Source organism: Bemisia tabaci, chromosome 7, assembly GCF_918797505.1.
Source record: "Bemisia tabaci chromosome 7, PGI_BMITA_v3".
NCBI classification, from domain to species: domain Eukaryota; kingdom Metazoa; phylum Arthropoda; class Insecta; order Hemiptera; family Aleyrodidae; genus Bemisia; species Bemisia tabaci.
In genome coordinates this window covers 8,277,805-8,295,382 of record NC_092799.1, presented here as the reverse complement: position 1 = coordinate 8,295,382, position 17,578 = coordinate 8,277,805, and the positions used below count along the sequence as shown (strand labels likewise).

The 17,578-nt window shown below is 35.8% G+C and overlaps 3 protein-coding genes across 3 annotated transcripts in view; 2 read left to right on the top strand and 1 right to left on the bottom strand.

Annotated features, from left to right (window-relative positions):
* The window catches only part of LOC109032665 (uncharacterized), a 60,207-nt gene extending 54,764 nt beyond the window's left edge, over positions 1–5,443 (top strand). Inside the window, exons 2-4 of the mRNA XM_072302630.1 lie at positions 212–425; positions 1,419–1,639; positions 2,413–5,443. Coding sequence (XP_072158731.1) covers positions 212–425; positions 1,419–1,639; positions 2,413–4,158 — 2,181 coding nt within the window. The 3' untranslated portion in view covers positions 4,159–5,443. The remainder of the gene's footprint in view (positions 1–211; positions 426–1,418; positions 1,640–2,412) is intronic.
* Positions 1–17,578, top strand: part of LOC109032724 (cathepsin B-like cysteine proteinase 6) — a 361,957-nt gene that overhangs the window by 178,185 nt on the left and 166,194 nt on the right. The window lies entirely within an intron of this gene.
* Positions 1,208–16,971, bottom strand: LOC109032707 (nonsense-mediated mRNA decay factor SMG9). Its single transcript, XM_019044973.2, has 11 exons — positions 16,780–16,971; positions 15,565–15,776; positions 14,605–14,663; positions 13,622–13,820; positions 12,477–12,627; positions 11,040–11,248; positions 10,287–10,431; positions 8,664–8,811; positions 7,558–7,678; positions 6,747–6,883; positions 1,208–1,537 (listed from the first exon to the last, which is right to left on the bottom strand). The coding sequence occupies exons 1-10, from the start codon at positions 16,837–16,839 to the stop codon at positions 6,805–6,807; spliced, it is 1,383 nt and encodes a 460-aa protein (XP_018900518.2). The 5' UTR covers positions 16,840–16,971; the 3' UTR covers positions 1,208–1,537; positions 6,747–6,804.

Sequence of the window (17,578 nt, the reverse complement as noted above, 5' to 3'; positions counted from 1 at the left end):
TGCAACTTCCTGATATACTTTTTTCTCTGATAATGTATTAAAACTGAATTTAAACCCGCGCAGGTACAGGGATTGGAGCATGCATAGGGTCGCAAGTAGGGTTCCCAACCGGCAACATCACAAATCAACATTTTGGGTCTTATCATTTTACAATTAATTTGATTTTTCAATGAAAATTTGAAGTGACTAATTTTCAATTTTATGTTTTCAGTATGAAGACGATTTTAAACCAAGGAGACTTGGCAACTGGGAAATACCGAAGCAGCCGTATGGTGACAGGCCAAAAATAAAACGAAGGACAACACGAGTCATAGCCGATGATAAGGGTCATCTCCTGGCAGGAGTACCGCGACCCAGCGGAAACCCTTTCGAAGGATTGTACATAGGAACATACCAGTTGCCAAAGAGAATTACGCGCCAAGTCGGTAAGAAACTACCAATTTATAATTTTATTCTTCCAATTCACTTCATTCTTACAGGTTATGAAATGTGAAATGGATAGGGAGAAAATATAGTTTTTCATAAGAAGCGAAAAGTCATAAAAAATGGTAGTCAATGATTTGAATTCAGATATCACTTAAACTGCATCGATAGTTCAAGTCGAATAATGCAGACCTGCATTGCAAATTTACACTTTTAAAAAGTCTCTGATTAAGTACGTTTTATTTCTTTAAAAGAAAAATAAACAAGATTACCTCTTGAAATTGAGTGATTCTTTTTAGAAACCAAGTAAAAAGACATTCTGAATGTCAGGGAAAATGTCAATTGACGACTTATCAACAATGGCAGGCTAAAAGCCAAGAAATCGAATATTAAATTAGACGTGGCATTTTGTCCTAAACACCATGAACTGCATGCTGCATAACGGGCTAAGTGTCACCTATATACTAAGAAAAAGTGCGTATTACGTCCAAAAGACCGCTTATGTGCATGTGGTACAAACCCATTGTAGTTGTCGGAAGTAAAAATATGAATAACTCAAAATCAACTTTCTGTACTTAGCCCAACATTGATGATGAGTCTTTAATTATGTGCTTCAAAGCATATAATTTTTGAACCTCCGCTTTGATAGCAAAAACCTACTGATTTTTAGAGAAAAAGACTTTCATGCCTTACACTTTAATCACAAGTCTATTCTAAATGTGAGTGATCTATTTCTTATGAGTCTTCATTAATCAAGAATTTAAGTTAAGAAATGAATAAGACATTTTTTAAATTTATGATGATCTCAGAATTTATTAGCAGTTTAATCAAAACACTCAAATAATGCTCAGTTACCCAAAACAAATACTTGACAGCAAAATTCGTCCGCGAGAATGAAACAGGCATAATCCTGCTGCCTTGAAGCGGCTTGACACTATTTTTGCATCATGAGCCATATCCGAAAACTCCTGAATGTGTATCACTTTTTCCTACAGCGGAAGAACTGTCACGTCCTCGGAAAAGTTATCTCATCGAGAAAAGATCTCGATATACAAAGCCCGGAGCTTCCAGAAAAGAATCGCCAGCAGCCTCTCCGACGCTTGAAACGACATCGCTGAAACAGTTGGAGGCAAACGATAAAGATAAACAATTACTATCAAGAGGTCAGGAAGATAGAGTGGAGGAGTTACATCAGGGAGAGAGCAATAACAAACAGGTAAGACTAGGATTTTAAAAAAACTATCAACAGAAATAAACCAAGTCACATCGTAATGTGACTTGGTTTCTGATCAGTCTGAGAAAATTAGATTTGAAGTTTTCTTTCTTCGTACGTTAGAAATCAAGTTCAATTCCTTATTTTTACATTCAAAATATTCTTTCTAAACTCGGAAATTTGGACAAAAAAAAGTGCAACTGGTTAAGCTTGATACAAATTATTACTTGATCCCCGTCTGAAAATTTGTGGTTCTGTTTTTTCCTGTGCAATTCAGTCTATGTAGACATGAATTTCGATGAAAAATTAAGTGAGAAAGTAAGGAAATTGAAAAAATCCACAACTTTAAAATTCCTCTAAGCAGAGACACTAATGAGTTGAATTTAGGATATGCATCACTAGGTTCCTTATTTCTTTAGGCAGTCATATTTATAAAAAAGGATTCTATCCATTGAGAATATTTTGTGTCGGTAGATTATCTTTCAGTTACTGCGTCCAATAGCTTCTCATTAAATAGACGTACATAATTTAAAACAAAAAAAAGCCTTATATTTGATTAAAAAAAATTTTCAGTATAAAATTATAGTGTTAGGGGAAAATTGATTAAATTTTGCAAGAAGGAACCACTATTTTTGGCCCATTTTAGAAACAACATGCATGCCATTGGCTTCCCTATGCAGATATGTGCTTTTATGGGAGAGCCAGAGATGTTCCTTTTTGCAAAATGTAATCCAAATATTATTCTGCTTTCATGAAAATTGTTCTCTTTCTTACAGCTGATAAGATCAAGTGTTTTAGACGATCTAAAACAAGATAAAGATTTTATGCCAGCATGCTTGAAGGAGGAACACAGGAGTAACGCAGAGAATATAAATCAGTACCAGCCAAACAGTAAAACTGATGATTTTGACTATTCGCACCACATCACGCACGATACGAACATCAAACTTGCCGATTTACCTCGTCAAGCCGTTGAAAACTGTGAAAGTCACAACCAGCTGTGCCGACTACCTCCAACCACTTCACCCAACTCTTTGAAACCGGTAGAGAATTCAATGCATATTAGTGAACAAGTAAAATACCCCGAAATAGTTAGCAAAGAACAACTGTCCAGTCCTCCGCCGCCAGCATCACCAAAAACTTGCAAAGTTCCTCCCTTGATGAGTGCTCATACGAACTCTCAATTTGCACGGACTCTCAAACTAGAGAACCAGAAGCACCATCCTCTACCAGACATCATCGAAGATGCATTGTACCGCTCCCTCCAATTCGATCGGGAGAAAAACCCGGGGTTAGCTCTAAATACTGAGCCGAAAGCAGCAGCAATCGGGTGCAAATGCTACGGAGTACCTGGCCCTACACAGTGTAGCAAATTAAGAGTATATAGACCGAAAACTGCAGGTAACGCACAGAAACGAGATTCGTTACCGAAAGATGACAGGCCGAAAACTTCCAGTGACAGAGGTACTCGGGAGAAAGAGAATTTTACGGAGATGGAGTTGGCGCTTTGCTGGGACTACCATCCAAAAAATACCGACCTCGAGCCAAAGAGACCAACTCACATAGATGGAAGTAACGGGAGTGCAGCTCCGTCTGTTTTTACTTTGGTCCACCCGATTCCAAACGAGCATAAAAGCGGCTGTCCGACACCAGACAAAACAAGTTACAAATCAATGTCGCCAAAGTGTGGTGATGAGATGAAAACAAAACCAAGAACAGCATGGGACGAAGATGACACTTCTAATAAATACCTCCAGCGACAATTGATGAAAATACAAGAGAGATCAAATCCTTCTGCTGTGATGAATGTTGTAGAAAACTATAACGGCTCTGTCGCTAAGGAGAATGACAGCCCGAATGTGCATCCGGTTCCTCCGAGGAAGGGAAAATCTAATTCAGCCAGTTCTCGGGGCAGCAGTAAACGAAACAGCCAGTGTAGCAAGGAGCACTGCGACTCGATAAAAAACAACCTGACCCTTTCCTCTGATTTGGGCTCTTTGAATCTTAAAAATCAAAAGCATTACTGCAGCTCACCAAATTTAACTACAGTGGTCAATGAGGAGGGTAAGGAGAAGAAAGAATGTAAAAACGGCAATTGTGGAAGTACGTCCAGCAGTTGTTCCGATGATAAAAATAACAATCATGTGAAAAGCAAGGGTCATAAGTTGTTGAACGCACGGCCATGTATGGCATGTAGCAATAAATCTAGTTCTGGGTCAAACAATAGCCAAAGTAAACCTGAGTACAAGATGGCGTTCAAAGCTGGAAAACCGAACGGCTTCAACGGGAACGGTAATGCTCAGAGGTTGAACAATGAGCATAAATTACACATTCCGAAACCGAAGACTCCGTTTGCTAAGCGAAGTTACTCGATCGGAACTCTAGTGCCACCATTCTCGCTGTGGCCAGGAACGACTGGGCAAGATTATCCCGAGCACTGGCGACTTGCTTCTGTGTACCAGCATTCATACAAGCCTATTCAAACCCGCCGGAAACCTTTCTTGAGAAGCGTCTATCAATGAGGGTAAAATTAAAACTGATCGAAAACTTGAAAGTAATGCACAAAAAATTTCAATTTGACCGTGAAGACTTTACGTCCAAGATTGACTTAAGAAAGTGGCCAAATAAACGAGAAAGTTGAACTTGTAAACTTTTGTCCGAGGTGAGAGTGCCTCAACTAGAGATTGATTGCTTTTCTCTTCTTACGTAATCTTGAATTAAAAGAAAATCAACATTTATTATGTGGTACTTTCAAAATGGCATTATCAAACCATTCAAAATTGATGCTGAAAATATAAAGTTTAAAAAGGATTAGGCTTATCTATGGCAGGATACTTTGCCTACGTAAGCGTAAAAAATTAAAGTTTTGAATACAGTAACCAAGAGGCACAGCCGAACTTTAAGATAATGAGTGTACAGATTCATTTTGTAAAAAATGTCGCAAAATGGCCTATTTTTTGGTCGTGGAGGGATGCCCACATCTCAAGAATTAAGTATGATACATTCTTGCTTTCAACAACAGTAAGGGTGAAAATTTTTGGAAAACTCTGAAACCTCTTGCTGTGTGTAATTTAGAAGTAGTTTCAAGATGCTTTCCTTCCATCTTCAGGAAATAATTATGATTCTAGACAGTCAGTCTAACGATCGACTTGATTTGTTTGGAATGAGATGAAGGTTTAGACCTTTCTAACCAAATCCACATTTACTAAAAGTTACAGTTGAATTTACTTCATTTCACAAGTTGAATTTACTTCATTCGGATAACCTCCACTATCTTCGTAACATACGGTTGTTTTTCAATGTCATATAATAGAAATTTTCCAAACGATAAAAGTTATAATCCTCACAAGTTGTGAAAGCAAAGTTCAACACTCAGAAAACAAAACGATTGAACTACCAACACATTTGACGTCACAAAATATACTCCTGCTCAGCCAAAGAACAAAAACCTTGATGACTAATATTCCCGATACAGCAAAAATACAAACTATTTTGTATGAATCTATGTAGATAACATGATACCTCAGTTTTCATAATTGTAACATGAAAATTATGATAGATTGTAATTTTTAGTTGGTAGATTACACAAACTCCTTTGTGATTTGTACAGAGAGGAAAAGACGTGTTTTAATATTTTTTTTCTGAAGGCACGACTTATCAGACTGATGTAAATAGTTAACTGGAAATGAGCGAATAAAGATCATCCTATGTTAGTATGAGTTTCAGAGACACTGAAAAAATATTATGAAATTTAAATTCTTTGGTAATCAAAACTGAATTAGGAACTCGGAGAGAATAACAGAAAAATTATATACTTGAAGGCGGGTTGTTGTTTGGGGCCAGCCTTGTCAGGTGGCCTATTAAACATACCAAGATAATCGATTAAAATGCAGTTCTATTTGCAGGAATGAGGAAATCACTACATATCAATTATTTATTTTCATTAGAGTACATATAAGTTAAATGAATCTCAAAAGCTTCTGAAAGTTTTCTTCGAGGAGAATATTACTTTCAAAAAAGAAAATGGTGATGTGAAATAATTTGTGCAATATTTAATATTACCTATCAACCTTACTTGGCTGGTTTTTATAAGTTGGCTGATATAACGAGAACAAAATTAGATCTAAAAATTTGTGATGAATCGACGAAGAAACTGCAGAAACGTGTGTCTTGCTTGTGGTGTTTCAAAACCTACGCTCTTGTTTCATTTTATCAAATGGGAACAAACCAACCCTATTACTTGAAATTTCGAAAGATTAATCTTCACACATGAGAGAAAAATCTAGGACATTTTCAAGAAAGGTCTTGCGAAATTTCCCACTTACGAAATAGAGCATTACAGGAAGTTAGCAATGTCACAAACTACTCGTATAATACACGTTACTGCAGTTTCACTGTCAGTATTCTCTGTATTTTTAAACAAAAATATGCAAAGAGAGATCCGTTTCGAACAAAACCTTCCAACGAAGCTTCTGTATTTTAACTTAGTCTTCCTGTGTGTTAACTTTTAAAATCAGCCAGCTAAACTGATAGGTTCTTATCGTTTTCGTCTCTTTATCTTCCTAACGACTTAGCACTAAATATCCTTACTTAAGTAAGTCTTAAGAAAGATGGATAATGGACTGCTAAAGGTGGATGATAAATGTGATTAGATTTTGAACTTTTATTTGTTTCTTGTTTCGTTCTGTTTCTTTTTATATATTTTGTTTCTGATCTGCTGATTCTTGTTTCTAAGTAATTCTTTTTTTTTTTTCAAATAAATTACGTGAATTTTTGAAGAAAAAAGTATTGTCATCTTTCTAGAGCTTTTTCTTTCCAAATTAAACATATGCTTGAGCCACCTTATTCTATTGTACATGAGTAAAAAACACTGTGACGAATTTTACTTTTATATTCAACTTGATGTTTTGGTGGAATTCAAGACTATTTGAAGGGATTTTTTATTTTAGACCTGATTCAGTTGGGAAATTTACAAACAGTCTACAAAAGAAAGTATTGCAGTGACTGCAGGCACGATTTTCTAATTTATTAGTGTCATATCTTTCAACTCGTTTTTATTACCTCTAGGGCAAGGACATTCAACGAGCAAAGAATGGATTAAATTTCTTACCTCAGAGGTCAACGATTCAGCAAAGACTTCATCCAAAGAAATATATCCAGATAAACCATCACGGCAAAAGTCTGCTGTATTCCGAATAAAATGGACTCTTCTTTATACCATCCCATACTTTCGAAGCATAGTGAAACCTGGGCAAAAAGTGTAAATGAGATTTTGGAAGATTCAACCAATTTAGTTTTAAAGCTGGAAATATTGTTTAAGGAAATAATCCTTTAATTTTTTTTATTACACATTTTTAGTTCTTAATGTCTAACAGTTAAAATTCAAAAAGGGATGAATTTTCTCCAGGTTTTAACTTGCACACAGGTATTGTACAAAAAAAGACGAATTTTTGGATGGGCTAAACATATCAGCTGAAAGATGAAAGTCAAGTTAAGCTAGAGAGGGCCAATTGACACTTTTTAAAACAAAAGACAGAGAATTCCAGTTAATTTCTTAAACCAAAAGACAGAGAATTCCAGTTAATTTCTTAAAACAAAAGACAGAGAATTCCAGTCAATGTCTTCAAACAAAAGACAGAGAAATACAAAACAGCTGTTCTTCTAGATAATCTGTATTATTTAGACTTTGTTTCTAGAGACTTTTGGAAATCTAATTCAGGTGACAAGTCATAAGGCATATGTTTCTTGTAAGAGTTAAGATATTTTTAAATAAAATTAGTTTAAAGGAAGAAAAAGTAGTTGAAAAAAATTTAATGAAGAATGAAAAATTATTGAGACTCTCACTGCACAAAAATAAAAAATAAGGTTTACGAAAGAAAACCCTGCGAGAACTTAAGCACAATTATTCAAGACTAGCATACCAATTTTTTTCTGTTAAGGCTGTATGAGTTAAGGGATGCTTTGTTATACCAAGCAACTGTCTCTTGAATTGCAACATCAGATCAGCAAACCCTGTGTTATTCTTGAAATGGTTCGGATTTTCTACCAAAAAAAAGAAAAAAATAATTATTTGATTGAACATTAATAGCTGATAAAATAAAAGTCATTTCCTCAGTGAACTGAGGGCACCATTTTGATTAACTTAAGTTGATACAAAAAACAACTTAATCGGGCCGAAAAACTAACAAAGAAACAACTTAAAACGGGACTAAGGCCGCAAATAATAAAAAGAAACACATAAAATAAAATAAGAAACTCGGGACGTTTCGCAGGGATTACACCTGCATTTTCGACCAGCAAAACAAGAAAATTAAAAGAAGGACACTATGAGCCTCACCATTGTTATTGTGAAATTGATAGTGCAACCAAAATAAACGAACAAGTGCAATTTGAAACAAAGCACAACTTTGTTGCGCTCCTTTGCTCCAAAGCTCCTTTGTTGAGCTGGAACACCTGAGTAATCTCTGCTTCAATGTGCTTTGTTTCAAGTTGCACTTGTTTGTTTATTTTGGTTGCACTATCAGTCTCACAATAACAACGGTGAGGCTCATAGTGTCCTTCTTTTAATTTTCTTGATTTGCTGGTTGAAAATGCGGGTGTAATCCCTGCGAAACGTCCCGGGTTTCTTATTTTATTTTGTGTATTTCTTTTTAGTATATGCGGCCTTAGTCCCGCTTTAAGTTGTTTCTTTGTTGATACTAAATTGAAAACATCACTGACACCCATTCGATTGGCAATCAATTGAGAAACCATTGTTCATTGACTCAACACCAGTTCGAACAAAAATTACTGCAATGAGTAATTTCATGATGTATCGTGAAAATTTCCAGTTTTCACTTTGCAATGAGCACAGAATCTTTGACGCAGCATTCTGAGGAGAAGCAGTCACAGTGAAACAAATTTTAAGGTGATTTTCTTCTTTTGCAGAAGTTACCGCAAAAGAGGCAACACATTCGTTTTGCAAAATAAGAGGATCATAAAATTCTTGCATTGATTTTCAACATAAAAAAATATATTGACAAGATACCTTCATTGTAGAAATTTGGTAGGAGGTATAAGTTGATAGGGTCACCACAAGTCATGGGGTTCAAATGTTTGATGACATTTCCGGTGGCAATGCCGACACCTGATTGAATTTGAAGCCTTGACCTTAAGAAAGTTTGATTGATGACATCCTACAAGAAGAGATAGAGGAGTAAAATAACATTTTATCGATACATTCAGATAAATAATTATAGGTTTCCTTAAAAAAATTTGATTTTCCTCCCGCCGAAGAGAAGATGGATTCTAAAACTAGATTTTTTATCTAAATATTGTGCTACCATTAAACTGATAGAGAGCGATATGTATCCATTAATATGTTCCTTTTGATTGGTTTCAATACAGAAGGAAAATATTATCATCAAAAGGCTATAAAAATAATATGCAAGGGTTTAAATTTGGAATCATAGACTAGGCATCATGGTTACGACTTAAAAGAAATAAGTTTTGATGCACCAAGAATTGAAGCAATAAAAATGCGTCCTTGCGATAAAGATTGGGCATGTTGCAGTTATGAAAAGAGAGTGCACTTGGCTTTCAGGAATTGTCCCAGATTTTTTTTGAATGATATTAACCCATGAAAAGCAAGTTTAAAATTACGTATTTTTAGCCCTCATTTAAACGCCCAAAGATGTCCCACTTGATTGAGCATTACCTCTGCTGTGGTCCATAGTCTACATGGATGTGCATTGATAATGTCAGCTTGATGCGCGTTCAAGTGGAAGCTAGGAGTAAATAATTTTTAGCTTTATGTTTGTAGGTTAATATCATTAGAGAAATATTAGTAAATTCCTGGGAGCTAAATGCACTCTCTACTTTTCAAAAATGCAACAATTAAAAATTACTCTTTAGAGGAGATTCAAGTCAGAGGTTAGGCAGGGTTTTAAATTGATTGACTGCACTCAAAGAGGTCGGAATGGGTAAAATTAAAGTTTGTATTAAACCAAATCATCCAATAGGTCTGTTGCATGCAAAAGATACAGCCAGATGTATTTATTCTTTATGGCACTTTTTCTCAGGCACCACCAACCAGGTTTGCACAGGCAGAGGAGTGAGAACAACTAACTTGAGTGAATAAACAATTCCACTGACTTTTTCTCTAACATGATTTCAATCGTCATCAAGCGTTTCTGTACTTTTTCTTTCCTTATTTTGCAAAAACAAAAGCTTTGAATCAATTGAAATCTTACACAAGGAAAGTTTATAACAGTTCCTGAGATCGTTTGTTTATTTAGGTTAGGTCTCTCTCTCGGAGCAAACCTGACTGCCGGCCACCAAGGAAAACTGCCCAAAGACACAGTAAATTTGAAAAAGCTGGTTACAAACTACACAGATTGGGCGCTAAGGAGTGGATTTCAGACTTTTTTTAGGTGCCCGCTGTGATTTTCAAGCGATTTTACTCTTAGCAAGTGTATACACTTGGCTGTGTTTCTAGCATGCGACAGACCCATTCACTTGATATTGAGGTATATACCATTCAAGAGAGAAGTATTCAAATTGAGAGGAGTTTTCTCCAAATTTCAGTTTCTGATTTAATTCTTACCTCAGACAGAGCATTTGTCTCAGAACTTTAAATGAAAACAACAATTTGAAACAATCATATTTTTACCTGCATTGTCGAAATATTCTCCTGATTGAAATCTGAGACACGAGCTTTATTCTGGAGAAAAACGACTTGGGGAAAATATTCAACCATCACATCGTCCTGAAGTGTCGTAGTTGCAGGTTTCAACATTTCGGCTGACTGAAGAAATCTGGGTGCAAAAAGGAATTTTTAAAATTACCTGTGAGAGATTTTGAAGATTTGGTGGAAACCTCAGTTGAGAGCTCGTGGAAGACTACAACGTGGAACTTTATGAGGCATTGGTGTTTCCTTGATTAAAAATTACAAAAATAGTTGTTTCACGAAAGCGCAATCAAAGCGGTGGTTTTTAAAAATGCAGCTAATAAATGTTCAAAGCATAAGAAAGCTATGGAATGCATTATTACTCTGATAGAGTCCACACCAAAGTAAAGGGATAATATTAAGAGCGCAAAAGAATATTGGTGATTACTTGTTTCTACTGAAACCGAGCACAAAAATCTAGACGACAGGTCTTGTATAACATTTTGAATCTCATGCGAGGTATTTATTACTTATTGTATCCTAAGGATTTTACGCCTTTTTCTCTTACATGAATGATTCAATACTTCAAATTTTCAGGTGCCTCCACCTACTAGTTATTGTAAAATTTCAGCTAACCACCAGAGTCTTTCGCCAGTTCAGTTGTTTCTTTTTTAAATCCTTAGCATGTAACCGTTTCTTAAATTTTCGGTGAGAAATTGAGCAGTGCAAGCATATTTTCAATCATTCTAAACTCACCTAAAGACATTGGGATCAAAGAACCAGTCTTGAATACAAATTACAGTGTGACATACTGACAACAAGAATCCTGTGATTTGAAGAGAATTTATTTCCACTGCATTTTCCACGGTCCCAAATTCAGTTGTTGGAGTTGCCGATCGGTCATTCATGCTTGAAAAAGCATTGTGGTTTGGGGGCCCTGGGTTGCCTAAGGATTTCTTATTGTCCTGTAAAAAAGTAATTCAGTAATTTGATTAAAATCACGGTGTGACAAACTGACAACAAGAACCTTGTGATTTGAAGCGAATTTCTTTCCACCGCATTTTCCACTGTCTCAAATTCAGATGTTGGAGTTGAGGGTCAGTCATTTGACCATCAGTTTGACTCAGTATTTTCTTGTGTTTATTACCTTATAAGAGATATCTGAGCATTCAGAAGTTTTACGAGCAATAATAGGGACAAGCTCAGCATAAAAGAACGGGCTGTTTTAGTAAATTCAAGTACAAAATATCGATGGCTTAACATGAAAAATACATATCTCAATGGGCCTGTTGCAAACGTTTGCTAGAGCAAAAATAAGAGTTGCTACTCATAGAAAATGTCTCAAAAATCACATTGAGCTCATCGACAAACTCCGAGATGCACTCCTAACTTCACAATCTGTGTAAGAAATTCGCATTTTTTTAAGATTCCCGCTTCAAAAAGGATACTACAGCACAGGTGAACATTTCTTTAGAGGAGTCGTTCCATTCAATCCCTGCTCAACATGGCCGATGCTTCTGCGTGCAAGTTGAGGAGAGGACGCGGTCAATCAAGGCGGATATCTATCAACACGAGAAAAATGTGAATGTAAACACGCCGATTGTTATCAGGTGGTTAGAATCATCGCCCTGTCAGTGACGGACCGTCACATGTATTTTGGTGGATTGGCATCGGCTGTGTTGAATATTGCATAGTATCCTTGTGAGCAGGGGTTGGAAGGAATGACTCCTCTAATGAAATGTTCGCCTGTACTATAGTATCGTTTTTGAAAAGGAAAGCTCGAAAAAACGCAAATTTCTTATGCAAATTGTGAAGTAAGGAGTGCCTTTCAGACTTTGCTGCTGCGCTCATCGTAATTTTTGAGACGCTTTCTATGAGTAACAACTCTTATTTTTGCTCTAGCAAAAATTTGCAACAGGCCAATTGCAATTTTTGAAAATCTCTGATCATGTTTTATTTTCCTCAGGGAAAATTAAATAAAATGTTTACTTGTAATTTTGCGAAATCTTGCTTGGATTTTCCAAGATTCTAAAAGAGTGTCAGAAAAACATAAGAAAATTGGACACTACACACTGCAATACTGAACGATTTCTTTTCTTTTCACCATTTTATCAAAAAGATGGTTTGAACCGTATAATTTGGAGTCATTGCTTCCAAAATCAGAAATGAAATTTACTTACAATTATAACTTACCTGTTGAATCAATTTATCCAGAACAGATGGTGACAATATTGGTTGAGTGTCCAGTAAAATGACCCGATTAGATGTCACAAAGACATCCACACCATTAGTACCATGTAAACCAACCTCTTCCTGCTCTATTGTCTGCGGCTTGAAAATATTCCTAGAAAATTTAAGACGTATTGATAAAATGACACTTAGGGGTAAAAACTGGGCTTTTCAAGGAAAAGTAGCATTTAAAGGAATTTTATCAAGCACAGTCATACAATGCTGCAAAATAGCCACAGAATATCAACAATGAAACTCCTAAGCCATGTATCTTGTTTCCTGTATTTAAAAATCTCCACTCTCATTTTTTTTTTTTGAAGGAGGTCAAATCGACATTCCTTAAAGTTTCCGCAGAATTTTCTTCGCAATGAGAAAAAAAATCATGGAAGTTTTTAAGAATTGGTGTTGAGTAGTTTTCCATTTAAAAATTAAAGTATGACAAGAAGTCTACAGCTATGAAAAGAAGTCTGAAACGCTGCAAACTGAGATAATTATTCTGACAGTTTCATCATCGATATGCAGTGCTTTAAAGGAAATGGTAGAAATGCACAATCTTTGGAGACCCTTGCACCATTGTCTTCCGCTTGAAGAAACATATCTTGCATGAATTGTTCCAGTATTTCTCATTTACATTTTATTTTTTTAAAGAAGAACCATCACATGGCTTTGCCAGAAATTCCCAGTGCTTTTCCTTCGCACTTATAAGAAAATACTATGAAATGATCAGACAAATTTGTGCAGTGGCTCTTCTATAAAAAAATAAAATGACTGAAACAATGCAGCCAAGATATGTCCCTCTGAAAGGAGACAATTATTGATGCAGAAAATTTTTCCCGAAAGTTTGACTTTCTTTTCAACCTTTTTACTGATTGTTAACATTTTTGACAGAGTGGGTGAGTTGTAGGCTTGGCCACACTAACAAATTGCTTCACTAATCTTGGAGTGTCAAATTTTAATAATTCAACAAGAATTTGACTTTATGAATTAAAATCTTTCCTGCTGATACAAGTAAGTGTCAGTGCCGATGTGAATTTAAAAATTTGATTGAAAACTTCTCATCATGGAGCATTTGTTTGGTTCCGAGAAAGGTAGTATTGAAATTTACTCACCAATTAGTAGGAGTTGTAGAGGTCAAGTGAGACATTATAGTTGATTTACCAGCACTTTGAGGCCCAATACACCCGATGACGAGGAAATCGGTTTGTTCTGACAAATACTCAAGAAGTCCATCGCCGCAAAACTGACAATTTTCATCTATGAGTTTGATACTTTGCTTCATTTCAGGTAAGGGTAGAAGAGAACTTGTCGCTGTAAGAGGGAGTAAACAGATAAGCAGAAAATAAGTATAGCAAAAAATAAAAGAAATTTTAAATGTTTCAGAACTGATATTGAATTAGGTACTGAAAATTCAAGTACACGATATTTTTTAAAGTAAATGACCGGTAGAAAAGGTTACCAGAAGTGAGATTATTTTCTTGAACATGATCATTTTTTTACCAGTTATTAGTGTTTTTTCCAACGAAAATACACCATTGTTTAATTTTTCATTCTTTACATAAAATAGCACTTTACTGAAGCATTAAGTTCGGCCCTATTCAGTCTCTTAACTCTGAAATTAAATCTAGCCAACTTCTAAAACTAATATGTTCTTCTCTCTTAAAATAGATAAACTTTGTCACTTTGGACGTAACTGACCGAGTAGATACTAATAATTTCCACCAGAGAGTTTTGTCAGCAAGTAATAAAATTCAAGATTACAAGATTTTCGTCCGACTCCGGTGTTCTGCAGCTTAGATATTATGGAAAAGAACGTCCACCCAATGAAAAGGCATTTCTTTGGATTGAATAAATTATCTTGCTCATTTACTTTACTTGTGGTTTTTCTCCATTGGCAAACGCTCCCCTTTGGGATGCTTCATAATAATTCTGAAGACCATCACTTATAGGATCACTTAGTCAAGTGAATACGTACAGAATATTCATGCTGTAATAAAGTCATGGACTTTGAGAGAGAGAGTCTGCATAACAGAGGCAGTCGATGAACCCAAGAATAGACATGCATGATTTTTCAAAGCAAATGTTAGAAACTCACTATCAGTGTTGCTGGTTTTTGTTGCCAGCTGGTACGTAGGCTCGACATCCTTTTTTTGCCTGCAAGAACAGAAATACAGTAAATGAAGGGCAAAAATAAACATAGCAAAGTTAGAAGTAAGCCTGTAAAATCTATTTTATGATTCTTGAAATTAGATTATCCTCCAAGTTTCATTATTACAATATTTTTTTATTATAATCAGGTCGTTGTAGGATCATACTTGCGTAATATTGTAATCCAGGCCATATCTACGGGTATTCTAGAACCGATGATTTTGCAAATTTGAAATTGTGCTTGATGACAAGAGAGCAAATTTGAAGTGTGCAATCAGAAAAATGTTGCAATCTTCGGGTTTCCTTCCCTTACTTGCTTGCAACACAAAATAATGCTGTCTTCAGTGACTGAGCTGTTACACATCTATCAATTTTTTCTTTATATTTGTCACAAGCCCAGTCACAAACTTGAAGTTAGTTATAAACAATTCATTGCCTTTGATTTAGACCTACAGTTTATGAATTCAAACCTTGATTGCAATTTCTTTAAGCAAGTTAGCAAGATCAATTTACACAAGTCAGTCATTGCGTATCTTTTTGAAATCTACTCCCCCACCTGGCCATAACTCAGCAGCAGCCAATCTGACGTCACACTGGCTGCTCCCATAAGAAATGCATTGCAGGCAGTCAATTAGGCATGCGTAATTGCGCAGTGGAGTTCCAAAAGTCGTTGTAGGGAATGACTGACCTGTGTAGATAGGTCTGGCAAGTTAGGGTTCACAGTCATATTAATTTACTAACTACAGTGAGACAGATGTTATGCTGTCTTCAAATTTATATTGAAACACTATCCAAGAGCCAAGAAATTTCATATTCTGTTGCACTATAGGAGTCAGCCAAAAAATCTGGAATCACGCCTAACTAAAACTATCCCTGATGGTACAGGAATAAAGAGCAATCAACTCACCTAGCTGTTTTTTGACTAGGTGAAAGGGCCCGCCCATCGCCTTCTCTAGTTTTCAATAAAATGGTTGGTTGAGAGGGCACTGATTTTTCACTAGAATCTTGCGTACTGGACCTAGATTTGCTTCCTTTGTCCTTATCCTTGTCTCGCTCAGAATCAGGTTTTGTCAGAATAATAGGCAGGCGCCTTGAATTGAAAAACTTATCATCCTTGTCCTGCAAACAACATGCAATAAATATTAGAATAAAACCACAGATAACTTATACTAAATGACCATGAAAATTGCGATGAGTTGTATTTAGGCTTATCATTTGGATAAAATAACCTGTGTTTCAGGACCATAGCATCCATTTTTATATGGATGGCTGTGTATCATAAGTTCGCTGAAATTGAAGAATTTTGACAGTGAACTTCACTTACTTCAATTTAATCAGGATTTTGACTGGAGATTTTAAAAAAATGTTGGTGCCTTATAATAATGAGATAAACCTTTCACAAAAATATCATTTCACATTGATTTACGATTGACGAGACATTATCTTTACCACCAATTTGATACTGTTAAATCTGAAACTCTACCATACAGCAAGTTTGATAAGTTAGTTTGAAGCAAAATATCAGATGCGTTGTTGAAGTCAACTTGTCCGATTCCGTTTGGTTCTTCCGTTTCCATACACAATCTAACGATCCCATTGACCTCCTGAGATCTTTCAACGTTTGGTAGAGTTGTTAAGATTTGGTGCCTAAAAAAACAAGCCATCGGATAATTCTGATGGAGTACAACAACGCAGACCGTTTCGGATCAGGTTGTTCCGTTTCCAAACAGTCCCGAACAGCTGACTTCGACAACGCATCTATTGTCAACTTATAGACAGCACACCTGACATTAGAGGTTTTTGAGATACTACGATACAGGTTTTAGAATAAAAGCAGCTGAAGAGAAAGCTGAAAGTTTTCAAAGTGCCTGGCAGAAGCACAGGTAAAATGGAGCATAAACGAGGCGGTGGACTTGGGAGACACCATCTGTAGGAACTCCTTGAACCATAATTAGCAATTTCGAGACAATACTACGTTATAAAATATGGTAATAAAAATCTGCCTATTTCTTTATCATCTCTGTATATTCATACGAAAAGAGAAATGCGTAAAGATATAGGATACAGCTTTGAAAACAATACAAAGTAACCTCATACGGTTGAACAGCTACAGTACACAAACCTTGGAACCATAAAAATTTGATTTCTTTCGAGACTCTTTGCCTCGATCATAAAAAGCCATGGCTCTGGAAGAAATTTAAATGGTTTGAAGACCGCATTAATCGGAAAGGGCACATAAAAACTGAGCAATTTATACAAATAATTCACTACACACGTTTTTGTTGATAAGAAAACGTAACCTTAAAATTTTTTATTTACCCCGTCAAACACCAATCAACAGCGTCTCTGATGCCTCGGTGAAGGTTGAAGGCGGGTATTGATTTTGTTTCAAAATTATTCAAATTTTTGGCGGGACAAATATGATGCGCAATTTCAGACCCGTCATTTAGATTTTGTTAAAATTTTTAAAATTATCATTAAGAGTTCATCGACAAATATAAATCTACTGCTTATTTCATTGAAGGCAGAGTGCGATCGTGTCTCATAACTGCGCATTAAACAACTGAAAGCGTAATCTAACGAAATCTGACGCAATATTCAATAAACATGGATAATAATTTCTACGTATGGTTCTTCCTTTATATTTTGTGATTCATTACGTTGTAATAAAACCGCAGACTTCTCATGAGAGGCGCAAGCTTTAAGTTCACCTCCTTAACTTCGTTATGAACGAGGAGAGAAGCAAAGATTAAAAAACTCTCTCGTTTCAAAAAATATAATGGGAGGGGGGGGGGCCCTCATTTCTTCATTGATTCGTTTTCTTATAACTTATCTGCATATACACTATTAATTTCCAACTTCAAATTTTATTCCCAAAATTTACATTCAACCATCCATTAATTTATAGCGATGGCCGAAGT